General features: G+C 41.1%; 1 protein-coding gene across 11 annotated transcripts in view; it reads right to left on the bottom strand.

Annotated features, from left to right (window-relative positions):
- The window catches only part of PLCB4 (phospholipase C beta 4), a 455945-nt gene that overhangs the window by 127504 nt on the left and 306541 nt on the right, over nt 1-21900 (bottom strand). For all 11 annotated transcript variants that reach the window (XM_055131101.1, XM_055131100.1, XM_055131094.1 and 8 more), the window contains 3 exons: nt 20678-20758; nt 19586-19645; nt 17961-18104 (listed from right to left, as the gene is read on the bottom strand). In XM_055131101.1, coding sequence (XP_054987076.1) covers nt 17961-18104; nt 19586-19645; nt 20678-20758 — 285 coding nt within the window. The remainder of the gene's footprint in view (nt 1-17960; nt 18105-19585; nt 19646-20677; nt 20759-21900) is intronic.

The following is a 21900-nucleotide window of genomic DNA, read 5'->3' as shown; positions in this document are numbered from 1 at the left end:
CTAGAGACTTCCTACCCACTCCAAGCAACAACAAAATCACCTGGGAGTTATTAAAATGCAAATTTGGCCCTACCTCAGAAACATGTCCCTAGAGCCAGGAAACAGAAATCTGTGTTTTTATGAGGTTTTTAAGTGATTATTTTGCAAACATATTTAAGAAGTACAGTTCTCAAATTCTGCATGCTTGTTAGAAATGCGGAATCTCAGGTCTTATCCTGGACCTGTTGAATCCGAATCTGCATTTACTAAGTTCCCAGGAGACTCAAGTGCACATTGTCATGAGAGGCAGAAGTCTGCAGGTTCTACGGTTAAATAGTCAACCCTGGGCTATACCTCCCTCATAAGTAGCATATACCTGGGCTGTACTTTATCAGGCCTCTGCCATTTGCCCTTATCTCTGACACACTGAGGGGTTTTTCAAGTTAAGATTATAGAGTCTAGAAGAGTGGCCCCCTAACGACTATCTTCCATTGCTTACTTAGGATGGTTTGAGTTGGTTTCTTAAGGGAGCTGATGGTTTCTCCTACGGTGCCCTCAGTTGGGTCTACCTAATCTTCCCCTAAGAACTGGTTTGGTCATTTCTGTTCCTGATTTGCTCTTTGTTTTTGTCATATCCCTCCATGGAGCCTAAACAAATCACTGACTGGAATTAGAAATTCAGGCAAGTACACAAAGGGAATTGCTGTTCAATGCTAGTTGGTGCAAACAAGAGGAGGCAAGATGGAGGCAGAGAGATAGTAGAGTGGGTAGGGCATTTTCCTTGCACGTAGCTGAGCTGGATTCAATTCCTGGCACCCCATATGGTCCCCCAAATCTGCCAGGAGTGATCCCTGAGTGCAGAGCCTGGAGTAAGCCCTGAGCACCACTGGGTGTAGCACAAAAACAAAATCAAACAAGAAAAGGAGGCAAGATTCTGCAGGCTCTGACTTTCGTCTTCCCTAAGTCAAGCTGTGAAAACAGTGGTTGAAGCTCTCAGGACTATTTAATACTTGGGGAATTTTTTGGTCGCTATGCAATGTCTACATTGTGATTCATGTGAGGTTTTGTTTCTTTTTCGTATATAGGTAAGAAATCAGAAAATATCTGAATTGGCTAGTCTCAAAGAGTCTCGATGCTTTAACTACTTTTATCTTCAGAGGAAAGTATCATAAATTGATATAGTTTGAAATACAACTTCTGCTTCCCTGGCCTTCTTGTACTCTGAGTTCTGAAAGAACTAAAGGGCATTCCGGAGAAAAATAAGACCATATGTAAGTGTGAGCCACTGAAGGTACACACTGGACATGAACATGTTAAGGCAAATTCTGGGGCTTTTCTTTTCCTTTTCCTTTTTTTCAATTTATTATTAAGGCTTATAACATTATTCAGAATTGAGTTTCAGGCATTCAATATTCCAAGACCAACCAATGTCAACTTCCCTCCACCATGTCCCAATTTACCCTCCCAACCCCCATCCTCCTATCAGGCATATTTTAAAGTTTGGATGTTGCAGTTTGGACGTCACACACACAGTGTTGCTGGTTCTGTGGTTCAGATATATAGATATACTACAACTATCCATGGCTAATGTGTCTGTGGTCCCTGCCTTCTGCCTCTATTTACTCTGACACACTGAAGGGACATTTCAAGTAAAGATTTATAGAGTCTAGTATTGTAGTAAGACAAAATTCTTTACAAGGTGTTTCTAATGTGAAATTGTGACATTTTATGAATCTCCAGAAGAATAATAGTTAGTGAAGTATCTAACTACATCTTTCTATGAAACCAGAAACTTAACTTTAGGAAGGTATTTGAATTTTAGACTGCCACTTAACATAGGCAGTGGTTCAGATTCAAAAACTAAAGATGTTATAGGTAAAAGAATATATTTATTAAAGGCTCAATACCAGTGTCTCTCCAAGTGGACAGCTCTGTCCCCCAGAAGTCACTGGAGCAATATGGGGCAGCAGTTGCCTGAATACAATAAAGGGCTGCATTCTGTTTGTTCACATAAAGAAGGTAAAATTTTCCAGGGTGTACTGAGTGGGTTTATTTTTCTGAAAAGTAGTGGTAGGCCAAATAAGTTTTGGAATCTCTGGTATATACAAGGAAGGAGAATAAAGTTAGCATAAGTATTTGGCAGGATTTACTAGTCAATGTTTAATACTGAGGCTAGGATTAGGGGAAGACACTTTCAGCTGATCTACCATCAGAAGACAATGTGGCTGGCACTCAGAGATTAGACTGTAGTTACAAGAAAATGTTTGATAAATTTGGACTGACCCTATATTTTTCTTTTTTTCTTTGTCATTGGTAGGGTTCACATCCAACAGTGCTCAGAAACTACTGCTGGCTTTGTGCTCAGGAGTCACTCCTGGTGATGCTCGGGGGACCATATGTTGAGCCAGGGTTTGAACACAGGTTGACCATATGCAGAACAATCGCCTGAACTATGTTTCCAGCACTTAAGTCAGTATTCTTCAAACATGAATGTGCATTTGTATCCCTGAGGGTTCTGTTAAAGAGAAGACTCAGATGTCATCAGGTATGTCTCTGTGACAGTATTTTGCCTTTCTGATAAGCTTCCACAAGATGCCACGAAGAAGCACTTGGATCTGGATTTTTATGGCCTATTCATCTATGGGCAGCAGACCTTGTACATTATTCAGCAATCAGCACTCAAATGCCCTCCAGATGATGAAAGGCTTTCTGGTTTTGTTCTATTGAGCTATAATCTACATAGAATGGATGGCCTATGGGATTCTGAGTCAAAGCCTTTTTAAATGCTAAGCAACCATCTTTAGGGTAAGGACTACCAATGAAGATATTTCAAATCTTTAAATCTTCATTGCCCAGTTTGGGATTTAAATTCTTACAGAAAAACTCAGACCCACAGACACACATATAAATGTGTGTGTAAAAGCACGTGCGCGCACACCCACACACACACACTCTCCTGTGTGTTAGTCACACACACACACACACACACACACTCGTGTGTTAGAGTCATTTAAAGAAAAGTACAAATAAGATACCTAAAAACAATGTAGGGGGGCTGGAGTAATAGCATAGCGGGTAGGGAGTTTCCCTTGCACATGGCCAACCCGGGTTGATTCCCAGCATCCCATATGGTCCCCCAGAACAGCCAGGAGTAATTCCTGAGTGCAGAGCCAGGAGTAACCCCTGTGCATCACCGGGTGTGACCCCAAAGGCAAAAAAACAACAAAAAATAAATAAATAAAAGCAATGTAGGTAAGACAGGAGAAGATGAAGGATGTCCCACAGTTGCAGGGACTCCAGACATAGCTACTAGACCCGGGAAATGGCCCGGCAGAAGTCTCTTCCAGGTAACAGTTCCCCCTGTTTAAGAGACATCAATTTAAAATCAGGACGTCCTTATCGGGAAGGCCTGGGCTTCCTGGGAGAACACGGACTTGATCATTTGGTAGAAAAACGAGAGGGAAGTTTGATTCCCAGAACTTGGAAACATGATCAGAAAGAATATGGTTCAGGACACCAACTTCAGAGTGACCGGGCCTGAGGACCCGGGCAGGCTGGAATCAACACAGCGCTGAGGAACCTGAGTGGCAGCATTTCTATTTTCCTTAGTTTTCAGTCCTGGATATTAAGGCCAGGTCTGAGGCAGGTTCTGGTCCAATTAAAAATTGTACTTTTTAATGATTTATTTTTTTTTCCCCCTCATGCACTGAGGTTTTCAGGGTTTACTCCTGGCTCCATGCTCAAGGATCACTACTGGCAGTGCTGGGGGTGGGGGGGAAGTCACCATGTGTGGTCTTGGGGATCCAACCAGGGTCAGCTACATGCAAGGCATGAACTCTACCTGTTGTACTGTCTCTCTGGTCCATGATGCTGGGATTATTAAACTGTAGGAATGAGGGCAGAAAAAGCAGCAAGGCTACTGATTTACTGAGGACTCAAAAAAATAGTTGAATATTTTATCTTTGTTTGCCTCGCAGAAACCAATATCTAAATTGTGTTCTGAGATGCAGTTCTTTTGCATGTCAACTACTTCTGGTTCTTACTAAAGAGAGAGGAGCAGGTATAAATCCTTGAGTGTCAGTCTCATGGGACAGACTGTCAGAGTTGGCTAAGGGACAGAAGGCAAACAGCAGACAATGATAGCAGTGAGAGGGAGTGAAAACAGATCAGGTAAAGAAGTCTAAACTCCCCAGAACTGTTGCCCTATAGAGAAGAGTGCAGGTAACAGAGATGATTTCCCGCAAAGTGAAAGAGCTAAGTTTGCAATTGAGATACAGTCACATTGATAACACCAGGTGCATGTTAAGAGCCTCTGGTGACCAACAGCAAACTACTGAAAGCTGGTGGTCAAGAAGTTATTAAGAGGTTTGCAACAACAACCAGAATGCTTCCCCCCTGACCCCCCCACCACACACACACACACACACACACACACACACACACACACACACACCAGGAGTGGGGGAGGATAGAGAATAGATGAAACTTTTTTTTGACATAATGTGTCTTAGAGAAAATACAGATTTCATTTTTTCCCTGCCCTTTTTGGGGCCACACATGGATACTGATACTACAGATACTTTGTTGTGCCCTGAAGTATGCTTCAGGCTCTGCACTCAGGAATTACTCTTAGCAGTGCTCAGGGGACCATATGGGATGCCAAGGGTCAAATCTGGGTCTCCAGCCTGAAAATACATGGTGTTTTTTTTTTCACCTGCTGTTCTTTGCCGACAAAGTGAAAACGATGAAGGCTAAAGAAGGAGTTGATTAACTACTCTACAATTCTTAGATCACCTTTGGAACATAGCAAATGAAATTCAGGGCAGGAAATAAGCTACCATATATGAGTATGTTTAACAGTGTTTGAAAGATAGAATGAGATGAGCCCGAATAATATTTATACTTTCCCAGTTAAAATTAGTTGAGTCACTCACAGATAGTCAAAACAGTCTGTATGCCTGGCTGGTTATCAGCAGAGGGGAGTTAGGGTAAAAAGAACCTCTAAATACTCACATGAAATGAAAGGACACCCATTGCTGGTTTGGGCCATCACTCAGAAACGAAAGTGTCAAATTCTGATACCAAATACGTTTCTGTTTATCATTCCTGAGGTGATTTTTATACAGTCTGATACTACAGATACCCTGTCAGTGTCTTACTGAGCCTAGAGAATCACGTCCCAAATAACCACATCTAAGTGTAGATTAGATATCTGGACTTATTTTGCTAGAGAGATCGCTGGTAAAATATAATGTTGAAGGTAGTAAGGGTATGCTACCCTAAACAGGCCAGCTCAGCTTGAGAATCATTGAATTGAAAGTTTCTGATTTCCTGAATGGCCTTATCTGCCTGAAGCATAGCCCCCTAAAAAACGCAATTGTCATAAATCTCCTCCCCAGGAACAATGCTCATCTTCTATTTTGGAAGATGAAAAGTGACACCACACGGTACTTTGTCAAATCTTCACAAAACTACCATTATCTCTGATCCATTCTCCCATTTTTCTATTCCCCAAATTACTTGGAAACTATTTGACCTTCCAGAAATGGCTCTTCTTCTTCCCTGTCTCTATTCAAATGCCATGTAAATGTAATCTCACTGCTATTTCTGTATGTATTTACTTCTTCCTGGGCTGGCCTCATGAATGAAAAACTGAAAAATACTGTGTCTGTGTTCCCCTGCTCATTTGTCTGTTGCCAGTCTATCAGGCAGGTCAAATAGAGAACCAACAATTGTAAAGAAGAAACTGAATATCCATCTATTCATTCAGAATGTATTAATGCTTTATGTTCACCTTTACTAACTGCAGAGAAACGACAATGAAAGTTCTTTACTGTTCCAAAGTCCAGATGAGACACATTCCCACAAACTCCAAAAATTATTTTAAAAGATATTTGGTTTACTTTATCTTACATTTATTTGGTATCGATATGGTGACCTTTAAAATAATGGAAGAAGTTTACCCATTTTTTTTTCTTGAAAAAGCACATCTCTCTCCTTCCCAAAATAAAACTATTCTAATTTTTTTAAAGGGCATATTAGCTATTTGGGGGGAACCAAGACAGTACTTGATGTGTATTTTTCCGTTCCCTCTTAAATGAATCTTTCTCTCTCTCTTTCTCTCACTCTGTTGCCCTCTTACTCTCCCTCCATCCCCCACTGTTTTTTAAATAAAACTATTTTACTTTAATATGATAAAATCAAATGATGATTAAGATTCTAAAAAGTTTTTTAAAAATGAGAACATCTTCTAAACCATTTGAGAGAAAGCACCGTTTTTGATCCCAACTGCCAAAATCGCAAAATCCTGGTTGTAAGACATAAATGAACAGCTGGTGAATTAAAAGGTGTTCATGAAGTTGTTTCTTTGGCTGATGCTTATAATCCCCTAGGTCACATTGCTCTTGCCATGCACCAGTTGACAATACCGGCAAATTAAGTCATGGCAAAACGAATAGTATTTCAACACAGTTACAGCAGCTCTGAGAGAAATAAAATCAATCTCAGAGTCTCTGGCCAACTTTACCAAGGCACTATCAACGTCCTCTTCTTAGACAAAGTGAACTGATAGGTATCAACTCCCCTCTACGGCTTGGCAGTAAGGGTATCTGCCTTGTGTGTATGAGGACACAATGTGACCTCTGGCTCTGCTGGTGTCGGACACCACACATGTGAGCGCAAACATTAGCAACAGCATCACAACATGAACAGCAGCGGCATCACCAACCCAAGGAAAGTAGATAGGTAGCACACGTGTCTTGCACACAGCTGACCTGGCTTCGTTCCCCAGCACCCATAGGGTCCCAGAGCATGCCAGGAACGCAGAGTGCAGAGCCAGGAGTAAGCCCTGAGTGTCACCGGGAGTTGCCCCCAAACAATACAACAACAACAACAAAAGAAAGACAGAGCTCCTTCCTGGCTACACTTTTCACTGTCAAGAAAAATGAAGGGGAAAGAAGAAAAGTAATGTGGCAGCAGAAAAACAGGGCAATAAAATCAATATTTATGGTAAAGAGGAATCGAGTTCCTAGATTACATTGTTCTACTACTTCTGGGAAACTACTGGGCTGAATAATTCCTTTATGACATCATTTGCTGACTTTTTAAAAAGAAAATTTAAAACAGTAGTTTTAGAAGAATTTGTGTCCCCTCAATGGATGAAAATAAATAAACGTTTGTGAAACAGATTACTGAGATTGATATGCGAATATTAACACATGTGAGAGCACTACAGTAAAAAAAACTGAAAACGAAAGATTTTCTCAACTTGACTAGAGAATCACCTTTAAGTGTAGGTTCTCTGGAGGAACACTTTTTGCACAGCACTGGTTTGGCAACAGCTGCACTTGATTACATTTCCCACAGGTAGGACATTCAACATTTACCAAAAAGTACAACAGAAATGCATACTATGATACAGACGGTGAGTGACTGTTCCCACTCTATTCTTTAAGTTCATGAGGAAAATGAAACAAGTCATGAGATATAAGGGTGGTGGCGATCCAATGACAGGGTTCAAGATTTATGGCTATGCCATTTCCTGGTTGTGTAACCTTGACTAAGTTACTCTACACTTTTTTTTTCTTTTTGGGTCACACCTGGCGATGCACAGGGGATAATCCTGGCTCTGCACTCAGGAATTACTCCTGGTGGTGCTCAGGGGACCATATGGGATGCTGGGAATCCAACCTGGGTTGGCCGTGTGTGCAAGGCTAACACCCTACCTGCTGTGCTATCGCTCCAGGCCCCTCAACTGCTTGAGTAACTTCTAGGCCTTCCATTCCTCTGTAAAAATGAAGATAATTATGCCCATTCCAGAAGTTAAAGGTGAGAGTTAAAAGAGAAAATATATAGAAAGCATGTTGAACATTGTCTGGAATTCTATTGAAACTAAATGATTTCACTGGAGCTGTCCTTATTATGGTAATTTGGAGTCAGTGAATATTTCTGGGTTTGGGGGCCACATTTGGGTCTCCTCTCATATATTTTTTTATCTTTTGTTTCGTGTGAATGCTTTCAAACAACTCTTTCAAATTGTAGCACTGTCTGTAGCACTGTCATCCCATTCTTCATTGATTTGCTCAAGCGGGCACCAGTAACGTCTCCATTGTGAGAATTGTTGTTACTGTTTTCGGCATATCATATACGCCACATGTAGCTTGCCAGGCTCTGCTGTGCGGGTGAGATACTCTCAAGTGACCTAAAATTCTTTAAAATTGTAAGCTCTTTAAAATTGTAAAAATGGATTTAAAATTTAAGAAGTGATTTAATATTCTTTAAAATTCTAAGTCTTTAAAATAGAAGTTCACTGTTAATAAAAAAAAAATCCAAAGGAGGGCTGGATTTGGTCCATAAGCTATACTTAGCCAGCTCCTAATCATGATTATTATTAAATTACTTGCTTTAGATCATAGTGCTGAGAGGCAGCAGAATCTATGAAAGGTGAGGGGTCTGATTCACCTCCTCATGCATGCTATCTTTTGGATGTACCCGAAAGATTAGGAAACATTAGAATGCATGTGACCCCACATTACTCATATATTATACTATGGTGGCAGTTTTTGCAGGCAGTAAAAATTAGAACTCAGTAGTCAATGGAGAAGTGATTTAAAAATTGATTTTTTTCTTTCCCAGGGGCCAAAAGGTGAAAGGGAAACTTCATATTATGCTTTTTTGCAGTTAGAGCAATTCTTTCTGCATTCCTTTGGTGGAGACATTTGATAACACTCCCAATTAGGGGGAACTGAGTGGCTCTGGGCTGGGCCTCTGGCAGAGTTTCTTTCTCAGGGACACTGCTAGGCTCCTGTGAGTGAGATAGCACTGCAATTTAAAGAGGACTCCAGTGAAGACACATTCTGAAAAGCCACCAGGATAAGCCACTGAAGTGCTAGACAGTGGAGCAGAGTCTTTGAAGGGCAGAATGAGAAGCTAAGAGAGTAGGAAGAAGGAATATGGCTGATGAAAGTAGAGAAGAGGGAGGAAGAGACAGACCCCAGGCATAAGTTTGACTAACTCCATTAATTATTATTTATTTATTTATTCATTTATTTACTTACCTAATTGGTTTTTGGGGCTGGAGCAATAACACAGTGGGTAGGGCATTCGCCTGGAATGCGGCCGACCTGGGTTAGATTCCTCCACCCCTCTCTGAGAGCCCAGCAAGCTACTGAGAGTATCCCGCCCTCATGGCAGAGCCTGGCAAGCTCCCCGGGGTGTATTCGATATGCCAAAAACAGTAACAAGTCTCATGATGGAGACGTTACTGGTGCCCGCTCCAGCAAATCGATGAGCAACGGGATGACAGTGATACAGTGATACGGTGATTGGATTTTGGGTCACACCAGCTGTGCTTAGCACATACTCCTGGCTGTGCTCAGGGAACACTCGGGCAGATGCTCGGGGCTTAAATGGTGTGGCAGCGACTGCACCTGGGTCTGCTGCCTATAAGGCAAGACTCCTACTGGCTGTACTGTCTCTCCAGCTCTGCATGCCAAATATTCACTGATGAATGACACAGCTGTCTTCCGGGTTAGCAGTCAACGGTCTCTAACTTTAAGCCAGCAATAAAAACAAATGAAGCCCATTATCTTTATTTGTCCACAAGAGGCAGGGATGGACACTTAAACTTAAGATTAAACAACTTAAATTTAAGATTATTTACTCTGATTCACAGCCTTGTCCTCTGTCCTAAAGCTTTTATTGCCCCTTGCTGGTCTATCTGCCATAAATTTAGAATGGTTTCAAGTGAAAGGAAACTGAAGCCAAAACAAAACACAGCAATTTTCAAACCTGGAAATATGAAAACACACACACACACATACACACACACACACACACACACACTTCACCCTACTCTTTGAGACTGTATGTAGTGAAGAAACAAATCATTCCTGTTTGAATGATAAACAGGAAGTTCATATTTGTAAGCTAGTATTTGAGTATAAAGTAGACAGAAGTCCAGGAGAGCCTGGACAGCAGACTAGGGAGTTAACACAAATTCTGCAAAGAGAAATAGGGTACAAAGAGGAGTTGGCAGGGGAGCAAAGGTTTCTACAGGGCCAAGATTTCAAGCTTCACTGTTGTACAGTGTGGTGTTAACTGCTTCCCTAAGCCGGATCAGGTGAGATCCTCCATCTCCAAGGTCTAGGAGCCACACATTGAGAAACTCTGACTTATGTAAGTCAATGAAAACTAGTTTTCCTGGCATCTTTGTAGAGGTTATTTTGAAGCAAATCTATTTTTAGGGCCATAGAAATGAATCCACTCTTTTCATTTTTGTTCTTAAATATTAGTCCATGGCAAAGTTAGCAGAATTCAGAAGGCTACAGATTGATCTATGGAGCTGGGTTCAAAATTGAAATTGACTAGACTAAGTTTGCCTGTGTATTGAACCAACAGGTGTTCAACCGTATACCCGTATGCCCAGCATTAAAATCACCTAGGGGGCAATGAGGGAAGGTTAGTGGAATTTCCACCCAGAATTTCATATGCAATAGGCTGAGTGGAGAGTAAGAATGTGCATGTCTAAGAAGCACCAAGTGAGGTAGATGGCCCTGGTCTGATCTTTGGAGCTTCAGTAGTTGTAGAGGAATTAGTTAAGAGCATAAAACTGTAAATTTTTTTCTTTTTGCTTTTTTGGGTCATACCGGTGATGTTCAGGGTTACTCCTGGCTCATGCACTCAGGAATTACTCGTGGAGGTGCTTGGGGGGACCATATGGGATGCTGGGAATCGAACCCGGGTCGGCCGCATGCAAGGCAAATGCCCTACCCGCTGTGCTATCGCTCTAGGCCAGACCTTATTATATATAATAAAATATCAAGCTTTATCTTTTTGTATACAAAAAATAACATAACTCTTTGTAATATAATTTTGATGGTCATTATCCACGCAGTAATTTGGTGACTTGGTTACAAAGCGTAATTCAGGGAATTAGTCAAACATTTACAACCTGTATAAAATATAATGACCGCGGTGGAAACTGTCTATAGATAGTCCAAATCTTTGCATTTTAAACCTCATAGTAAGAGTCTAGGTTGTTTCTTGTTTTTTGTTTTTGCAATCAAAGAAAATTTCAACTTGGTATAAAATAACAGACTTATTTTGAAAATTTTAAATGAGGACTGCATAAGTTTGAATTATGTGCAGTGAGTCTATGATTTCAGTTTGCTATAGAGTAGCAGCTGTAACTTAATGAAAGACTTCTGCTGAACTACCTTCCATTCTCTGGAGAACAAAATCCTGAGCTTCTTGCACCGTAGAAAACGTACGAGAAACGGAGTAGCCGTTATAAGTAAAGAAAGGTGTTTTAATGTCTGCTATTTGTATAGTTTGTGGTAGTGGGCCAAGGGAATCATTCATGGGGGAAAAACAGGGACTTTATTACAGTTTTTAAAATTAGGAAAATTCCTTCCTTGAGTGTTTGCTCTTACTCATAGATGTTTAAGCTACGTGACATATCACACTCACTTATTACTTAAAAGCACACCAGGTTTGAGGGAAAAGGGCTGTCAAATTTTTAGCAGTTTTTTTAATTTTTTTAACAGAAGGGTTTTTTTTTATGCTTTTTGGGTCACACCCGGCGATGCTCAGGGGTTACTCCTGGCTCTGCACTCAGGAATTACTTCTGGTGGTGCTCAGGGGGCCATATGGGATGCTGGGAATCGAACCCAGGTCGGCGTGTACAAGGCAAACTCCCTACCTGCTGTGCTATCGCTCCAGTCCTAACAGAAGGCTTTTAAAGAGAAAATGAAAGCTAAATTTTCTAACAGGCTCACCAGGAAGGATCTAGGTAAGCAGAAAATAGTGTTTTAAATTGGAAAGCAGACAAGATGCCAGGGGTAAGACCTTCAGTCTCTTCCTGGATTCTTAGCAAGAGACCCTTTATGTTCTGAAAAGGGAGCCTAAAAATAACATCATGGTATCCCAAGCCCTGTGACTATCATTTGTGTTTCCCTGTCAAAAGATATTCGATTAACTCCCCTTCAAGTTAAAATGTGTAGGATAACATAGCCTCAGGTAGCTTAGGTTTATTTGGGTTACCCCCATCACAGTGCTCCCTTTCCTCTGTGCTTATTTGTAACTTCTTTCTTTGTGCTCGGTTCAGCTGACTTGTAAATATTGTTTTTCTCTTTTCCTAGAGTCCTTTGCATAGTTTATTCAGAGTCATGTCCTTTTATATGGCACAGGAAGACAGTAGTAAATGCTATGCTTTGTAACCTGGGAGTCATTTGACTCTACACGATATTTCCTACTGGGCATCTGTTCCTAGACCTAAGCCTCAGCTGCCCTTATTTCCTAGCACCCCCAAAGGCAGGGTCCCGAGAAGGGATGGGATGGAACCAGGGCAAGCGGTGAGCTATGTGCTACCCTGGCATCGAGATGGGCCTGGCCAAAGTGCCTAATGCTTAACTATAAGTTAAGAGTTTGGTCGTGGACAAATGCTGTCATGATCCAAAAAGTAATAACTAGACTCAGACCCTGCTAGGGTTAGGAATGATTAATCTGGTCTGAGCACTGTAGTCTGAGTCTGTGGCAAGATGTTCCCAGGAGAGCTGCTCTACAAGCCTCAATGCATCTCTCCCTGTGTCCAAACAAAAATAACTAGTATTAATATGTTGATTGAGTTTTTGGACTGAGGAAAGGAGAAAAACACCTTAAGAGATATTTTGCCCAGGGGCAGTCAGAAAGGGCTTTGGAATACCTCTAGGTGGTGTTTCCTTTGAACCTGGTGGGCCCTCAGGAAGAGCTTTCTTTTGTTGACTTTGCTGGGTATAGCTGGGGCCCAGAGAGACACGTAAGGGGGGAGAGACTAGTGGAGAGAGTCAGAATCCAGAGAGGAGAGAGAGAGCCCAGGCTGCAAGATGGAGCATGGAGAGATGAGCAGGAGAGACAGAAGGACACGGGAATGAGGAGCTAGAATAGGGAGCTCAGAGAGAATGGAACAGGCACGTGGACAGAATGGAATAAACAGCAACTGATCACTCAACCGGCTTGGCCCTTCTTTCCTCTTCCGTCTGCCCCATGGCCTGGGCCACCCTGGCTGGGTGAGCAGCTCGGGACTGACCCCTCTGAACCTGGACGTGACTGATGGGGAAAGCCTCTGGCTCTCCCCCCGCTGGCCCTGGCAGAAATTATTACAAAAATGTAAGCAAATTAAAGTGTGCAGCATTAAGGGTCATACATGTTTATCACCCAATTTTTAATTTATTGATTTGGTTAACATCGATATAGTAACAAAACAGGCTATTGTATTGACCATTTCCTAAATGTTGAGCGTGGAATCTTTTAAGGACCTTGGGAGGAAGCAGTGAATGGGATACCGCCCTTCTGCGGAGGAGCCACATAAATGAGTGCACGGTATACTTAGAGCTCTAAGTGCTCTGAAGTAGAGCAGGACAAGGAACCCGGAATTGTCGAGAGGTGGGGATAGGGTAGCGCTAGCTTAGATGCTACCTCAGCAGAGTTCTGAGAGATGTGACAGAAAGAGCAGCACAGGTAACTGGGGAAAGAGAAGGAAAATGATGGAGAACATACAAAGTGCTGGAGGATAGAGGAAATCCAAGGAATAAAAAGAAAGTGAATAGAGGCAGAATGATGAAAGGGAGTGAGAACTACATTTTGCAGGACCTGGTAAGCCATAAAGGATTTCAAGAAGTGGAATGAAGCTATTTGAATGACATCACTGTCATTGTCACTGTCATGAATGGCATTATTATTTTTATTTTTGAAATACAATTGACATCTAAAACATGCACATTCGCATTTAAGATGTACATCATGTTTAAATTTGCTACACTTAAATATTGCCATCGGATCACCACTATGGAATGAGCTAATGTCTCTTATCACACTGAATGACATTTATATGACATGTCTGAAGCTGTTCATGGCAGAGCCTGGCAAGCTACCCATGGTGTATTCGATATGCCAAAAACAGTAACAATGGAGACGTTACTGGTGCCTGCTTGAGCAAATCGATGAACAATGGGACAATAGTGCGACAGTGCTACAGTGCAGTGCTTCTGAAGCTACCATTTACCATTTAAAATTTTTTTTCCCTTTTGGGTCGTCACATCCAGTGATGTTCAGGGATTATTCCTGGCTCTGCACTCAGAAAGTACTCCTGGCGGTGCCTAGGGACTATACAGATGCCGGGGATCGAACCTGGGTTCCCTACCTGCTGTGCTATCACTCTGGCCCTAAAGCTGCCATTTTGAGACTAGACTAGAGAAAGACGCAAGGACAAGGCAGAGAAAGGAAACCTGTCTGAGAGAAGTGCTACTGGTCAGATCCAGGGTTCTGATGGTTCTGGTTAGCAGGACCTAGGGTCTAAAATTTGTGCTTATTAGAAAGTCTATAAAATCATCTTCTTACATTTCCGGCAAATTTTTGTATTTGTATCAGATGAACAAATTTCTTTATGCTTTTTTAATTTGCTTTGCTTACGTTTTGGGGTCACCTCTATGCTGGAGGTGGGTGTTCTCAGGGAACCACTCTGGGATTAAACCAGGCCTCCTTCATGCAAAGCAAATGCCCTGAGGTAGGAGGGAGCAGCCAAACCCATCTACTTAAACTGTACAACAAAACTATTCATGCCCTCTTTTCCCTTACAAACAGCCAGCACAAGTACCTGGGGTTGACAGTGCAGTAGGAGATTGATTGAAAAGACCATCATAGATACAGCAGGAGTGGAAGGGTAGAGCGCTAGTGGAATTTTGTCATCACGCTAAATGTCACCTACTGGACAAGTAGACAATCCAAATAGATAATGGGAGAGTGAGGGTGGAGACAGCAGCAGAGAAGCCGAGAGTCCACCCCGTTGCCCAGGACAGTTCAGATTCATGCAGGGCTTAGATGCCCAGGCAGGGACAGATGCGAAGAACATGATTTTCACCCATGTGCACCATGGCCTTGTGCCAGAAAGAACATACAGGATAAGTGGGATACAGTTGAGAGGTCCAGTGACAGGTGCAAAGCACAGGGACCTCAGCCATAGGCAGATGGCCAGAGACTGAGGAGAGCCAGGGGAAGACGTCAGGGAACCATTAGGGTGCAGTCTGGGAAAGGCCAGGGATGTGATTTCAGACTACAAACGTGTACACAGGATAGAGAGACAGGTGGATGGGGCTGGGTAGACCACATGGCAGAGGAGTGAGACTTCGTACAAAATATGGGGCCAGCACCAGGGAGAGGACCAGGGGACAGGAGAGACCTGGACATTTGGGAGGGACTCAGAGCCATCTACTTAAACTGTACAACAAACTCTGTCACTGTCACTGTCATCCCATTGTTCATCGATTTGTTCGAGTGGGCACCAGTAATGTCTCTCATTGAGAGACTTATTGTTACTGTTTTTGGCATATCCAATATGCCACGGGTAGCTTGCCAGGCTCTGCCGTGTGGGCTAGATACTCTCGGTAGCTTGCCGGACTCTCCGAGAGGGGTGGAGGAATCGAACACAGGTCGGCCGCATGAGAGGCAAACGCCCTACCGCTGTGCTATCACTCCAGCCCAACAAACTCTACTTAATTTTCCAAGATTTGTATGTGAGTCTCTCCTGTAACTCTCAAGATCCCCAAAAGCACAGGAAAGTGTCCTTTTGCGTTATCACTAGCAAGCGTGCAGGTGTGAGCACCAAGAAAAAGAAATTCTGATGGTTTCCATCAGGCTCGAGCGGGCACCAGTAACGTTTCCATTGCTTTTGGCATATTAAATACACCACAGGTCGCTTGCCAGGCTCTGCCATGTGAGCGAGATACTTTCAATCAGGCAGTTTCAAGAAATGCTTGAAAGAACTTGAAGGTTCTAGAAAAATCAGTTCTCCTAAAGTGAGGTAACAGAATCATACAAAAATGCAACAAAACCACAAGACCTAAAGCAAGGCATTGATGGGATGTATATCATTCACTCTTGGTCCTAAAGGCAGAAAACTGAGAGCTTTTCAAACTTTCTGTCATTTGTGAATCACACGGAGAAAGTTTTTTGAAAATGAAGAGTCCGGGTCTATATGTCTAGAGATCTGTAGTTCTAGGGGTATAAGACTCTGACACATAAAGGACTCAAAAGGGAAGGCCTTGCTGTTAGATTGTGGCCCTTTGCCCACACTCCGTGTGAGTCAAGGAGTGGGTATAAAAGGCATCGAGCCTGCAAACTCAATTCTGACGCGTTATCTCTGGGTCTTGGTTAAGTCTTTGAACTTCAGTTTCCTCAACGGACCTTACCAGTCAGTACATTTCCTCTAGCCAAAAATTCAATATTTGTTTTTGTTTGTCTGGGAGTCAAGACTTACTTCTGGCTTGCACTCAGGGGTAACTCCAGGAAGGACTCCGGTGTACCATATGTGGTACTGGAGACTGAGCCCAGGGTAGGTACAGGCAAAGCAAGCACGGAGTATCCGCTGCACTATCTCTCTAGCCCCAAAGTCAATGTTTCCAATAATGGAATTTCTCATTTAATCTGATTAGAATTTCTACTTGTAGAATTAATGGGAAAATGAAATGCCTGCCCCGGTCCCTTAAACCCAAGTCTCTATAATGGTAGGAAAGATTTAGGGCTTCTCATATATAATATAGGAAGCGACGGAGAGGTTTCAAGTGAGAGTCAAAAGTACCTTGAAAATAAACTGACTGTCAGAAAAGTGACTTAAGTTAAGAGACTTCTTCTTTTTTTTAATTTTTAAATTTTCATTGAATCACCGTGAGATAGTTACAAGCTTTCATGTTTGGGTTACAATCTCACAATGATCCAACACCCATCCCTCCACCAGTGCACATTCCCCATCACCAATATCCCGGGCATACCGCCCCCCCTTTCCCACCATCTCCCTGCCTCTAAGGCAGACAATATTCCCCATACTCTCTCTCTACTTTTGGGCGTTATAGCTTGCAACACAGACACTGAGAGGTCATCATGTTTAGTCCATTATCTACTTTCGGCATGCATCTCCCATCCCAACTGGTTCCTCTAGCCATCATTTTCTTAGTGTTCCCTTCTCTATTCCATCTGCCTTCTCTCCTCCGCTCATGAAAAAGTCTTCCAGCTATGGGGCAATCCCCCTGGCCCTTGTATCTACAGTCCTTGAGTGTCAGCCATTAAGAGGCCTTCTACAATAGCTGAAATCTCTTTGAGACTTACTTCTTAGGGAAATGGTGCCTTGGGGATGGATAAGCCTATACTTTTACTAACATTGATGGTGGTTGAGGAGGGAAGATTAGAAATGTTAACTACCCAGACCTGCTCTGTCTGATGTGTTAACCAGTAACCACCGAGAATCTGAAATGCAACTATTCTGAATTAAAAGGTCACATCAGATTTTCAAGATAAAGCAGGGACAGAAGAATGTAAAATATAGTAGTGACTGAGAACCTGAAATGTAACTAGTCTGAACGGAAAGGAAATATCAGACTCTGAAGACTAAGTATGAACAGAACAATGTAAAATATGTCAAAATGACAATATTTAGGACACGTTGGATTTGATAAAGCATTTTGTTAAATTAATTTCATGTGTTTCTTTTAAGTCTGACAACCAGAAACATTTAAGGGGCATGTGTCTCTTGCTTTCTATTTCTACAGGGCAGGGCTGGTCTGGTTCCTTGCTCCTGACCTCTGGTGTCAGATAGGGAGTATATACCAACAGGGAGTGTGCTGGATGGGGAGAAACTTGTCTTCACTGTAGACCTACTGATGGGTAACCAATTCCCAGGTGACTCCTATGCATATTCAAGTTTGAGAGATGGGCTACTTTCTCCTAAGACATATTGCAGAAGGTACTGGTAATTGTTGGTAGATATAACAAGCTAAAAAGATATTTAGTTTGCTGGATTTTGACACCAGTCCCCATCAAGTCTTTTTAAAATTCAAATTAAATTGACACATAATTAAAATATTAAAACTATATTATACATTTAAAAAAACCTACTAGATACCACATACAGACATATAGAGCAAAAAGGAAGGAAGCTGTTTCATTGAGGTTACCTTAGTAACTTCTGGATTTTCAGCCACCATGTATGTAAAACTTATGTTCACCAGATCTGTGCCACTGCAGACACAAACTATTCGCCCTTCCAGGTCATTTTCTGATTTTCCAACAGCTTCAAGGGCAGCTAGGATTTTGGGATCCTTTGTAAAGGGAGACACATACAGAAAATACGTTATATGGCAGATCATGGGGAAACCAAGAAAGGAAAATCACACTTGATATAAATAGGCAAATTCTTTCTATCCAGAATGTCTGAGAGTGAGCACAATTCTAAAAGCAGTACAGGGTCTCTCTCATGTATGGGCCATACGGAAGCACAGTAAGAGAATAATAAATGACAAAACCCAACTGGTCTACAGATTAGTGCTTGCTAGGACTATGAGACAGAGGGAGGTTGCGTGTCAGTGGGCAGGAGGGATGCCCTGAGACAATGGTGGAGGGGACAGACATCCTCAAGAGACGTGTAGTGTTGGGATGTTTTAAGCATGAAACTCTGTCATGAACAGTATTACAAATTATGGTAACTAAAATAAAGAATAACAAAACAAGTAAAGGCAGAATCTGTAACTTTACACAAGAAATGTAATGGCAAGAAAATTAGTATTAATTTAGAGCTAGGTGTGACAACCCTTCTTTCAATTTTTGGTCACTGAATGACCTGGAATGTAGAAAGACAGATGGTGCCTCTTGTCTGCGTACAAAAAGGAAAAAAGGATTCTTTCACAGACTCATAATTCATATATATGAGAACACTGCCATAACCTTCAACCACAGGTCGCTAACAATGAGATTAAATCTTTCGGGTGGTCTGAAATACAAGGATAGTATGTTCATCTCTAAAAGCCAGGGCATCTTCATTTAAATGAAGAGTCTACAGGTTTATCTAATTAGCAAATAAAATAGCATGTTGATCCTTCCTGGATGCCCAAAGGGAAATGCCAACATAGTTACACAGAAAGTTTAACATAAAAGAGACTAATTTTAAAAACAAAAACACAGTGAGGAACACAATTTTGTTTGAATACTTAAAAACAAGTGCAGGGTTATTACGGAAATGGAAATAAACCTCATGCTAGAATATCCTAGAAAAAATAATTTAAATTCCTAGTACCTTACGTAACAGCTTCTTATTCAAACAAATCAATCACTGTGAACAGGCCTGATTTATGCACTTTGTCATTTTGTTTCAATCTCTCAGAGACAAAACCACAATTTCAAGGAGAGAGCCAATGTCTGTGTGCACAGGTGAACAAATAAGCAACTACCTGAGCCATTTAAATTTCCACACCAACCACAAACCAGGAGTGACCCACTCCTTATGGAAAAAAAATAGACAACATGGCATGTTGAATTAATTCCTGAGTTAAAGGAGCTGTTTTATTGAAGCTGGTTCCCTGAAAGGCCCTTCATTATTAAAGATTAATCAAATGTCAAATATAATGAAATATAACAATTCAAATAACCCAAGTTAAAGATGTTAAAGATGTTATTTCTAAATGGTATCTTCTGAATTCTTAGCTGATGATTTGTTTGTACTAGTAGGCAAACAGAATCCTGAAGACAATTTCTAATCCTAGATAAATCTATGTTTAGAAGAAGAGTAAACACTAATCACCGGTACCTTTGGAATGGTTCCCAACCGAATACTGTTGATGAGTGAACATTCTAGCACTTGTCCTTCCTGAAAAGAGAGAATGTAACATAGCACTGTGTCACATTAAACCAACCCTATGCCACAGGGAAAGTACTTAGCAGCTGTTTCTGATGATGGAGGCAATGCTGATTAGAGTATGTAGAAAAGGAAATAAAAAAATAATAGTTCCAATAGTCTACTGAAAGTCACAAACTCAAATATCCCATTTCAATTTATATACACACATAAACATAAATGTTAATGGAACTTAAATAATTATAAAATATGGAGTGATAGAGCAGCGGGTAGGGCGTTCGCCTTGCATGTGGCCGACCCAGGTCAATTCTCTCGGAGAGCCCAGCAAGCTACCGAGAGTATCTTGCCTGCATGGCAGAGCCTGGCAAGCTCTTCATGGCGTATTTGATATGCCAAAATCAGTAACAACAAGTGTCACAATGAAGACGTTATTGGTGCCCACTCGAGCAAATCGATGAGCAACGAAATGACAGTGAGAGTTACTTTTATATATACATTATAAATTATATCATTAAAATATATATGCATATGAAACAGTAGGTGGAAATCATGCCAACATTTAGATAACTTCAATTCTATTTTTCTTAAATTCAGCTCAGCAGTTCATTAAATGTGCCTGTCATTAAATTTCCACTTATGTGCTTATGATTCCAGTTAAATCTTACAATACAAGATGAGCATGCTCTTCATGAATTTTTAAGATTTCAGCTTGAAAAATCCATCCTATCTCAAGATTAAATCAGACCTGCCTGTTTTAAGCTTGTGTAACAACTTGACCTTCTCTTTCACAACACTCAATGATTTCTACTTTTTTTTTCCATTTTTTGTTGCTTCCCTTTGCAACTAGAATCAAATCTAAGAGGGACAGTGTAATGTCCTTGACTGCCACTCAATCCCCAATGTTTGACTCATGAAGCACATTTTAAAAAATCTTGAATGAGTACGAGTAGATCCCATGCCCTCAAGAAGCATTTCATCTACTTGTTGAGAAATAAATAGCTAAAAGTGGACAGTAGAAAATAACTTGCTGCTCTAATACCATACCTTGCCTTCACTTCTCCAAGTCAGAAAAAAGCCAAATTCGTCCACTTTGAAGAGACAGTTCGGTTCAAACACAAAGGACTCCTGTTAAAAAGAAACGTGTTTATCTGCATGACTCATGTCAATGAAAAAAGATGCAAGATTTCAGCCTTCAAACAAGAGAAAAATGAAAAAAATCACAATTATCCTTACTGAATTTAACTCCCATTTCTTATATTATAGAATAATTTATTAAAAAAACCTTTTTTTTGTGAAATATAAAGTATCATAATATGAGACTACCACCTAAGGACAGTAGAGACAAGGGTCAGGGAGATTGCTCCATGGCTGGAAGCCTGCCTTTAGAGGGAGAAGGGAGAAGAAGGGAGAAGAGAGAAGACAGCTGGGATAGAGAAGGGACCACTAAGTCAATGTTGGAGGGATCACTCAGGATAGGAGATGTAGATACAGGACCAAACATGATGGCCTCTCATTATCTGTATGGCAAACGGTAATGCCCATAAGTATAGAGAAAAAGAGAGAAACTGTCTTCCATAGGGACAGGGGAAGAGGTGGGATGTCAAGGGGGGATACTGGGGACTTTGGTGGTGGAACATGTGCACTGGTGGAGGGATGGGTGTTCGATCATTGTATGACTGAAACTCAAATATGAAAGCTTTGTAACTGCAGCTCACAGTGATTAAATTAAAAAAACTTTTTGCATTAATTTTTATACTGTAATCTTATCAATTTTAGATAGCATCTTCTCGAAAGATTCTTTAAGAACAAAACACAGTGATATGCTGAAGGACATAGAGATGAATCTTTTTCTAAGATTCCAAAAAAAGAACACTCAAAAAGGATTTCCAGTTTTCAGCCATCTGGTCTACTACCACCACATACAAGGAACCACTGATCTTATCTAACATGGCAAGAATCAGAAGATACTCTTTAAATTATAGTTTTTGTTCTGCTTTGTCTACACCTTGATCCTTCAGCTGGACAATTACCTACATGGGGTAATATAACTTTAAAATTTCTTTTAAAATAAATTTAAGATTTGTTAGCAATACAATATTTATTTCATCACCTTTATATCTGGGGTTACATAAAATTTTATCAGATGAAAAAAAGAGCTCACAAATGGAAAAGTTTAAGTTCCAACCTATACATTCAGCATTTGGAGGCTTTACTCAGAAAATATATGAGATTTTTGTTTTCACTTTCAGCATCATATGATTATCTCT

Source organism: Sorex araneus, chromosome 3 (genome assembly GCF_027595985.1).
Source record: "Sorex araneus isolate mSorAra2 chromosome 3, mSorAra2.pri, whole genome shotgun sequence".
Classification (NCBI taxonomy): domain Eukaryota; kingdom Metazoa; phylum Chordata; class Mammalia; order Eulipotyphla; family Soricidae; genus Sorex; species Sorex araneus.
This window is presented reverse-complemented; position numbering and strand designations above follow the sequence as displayed.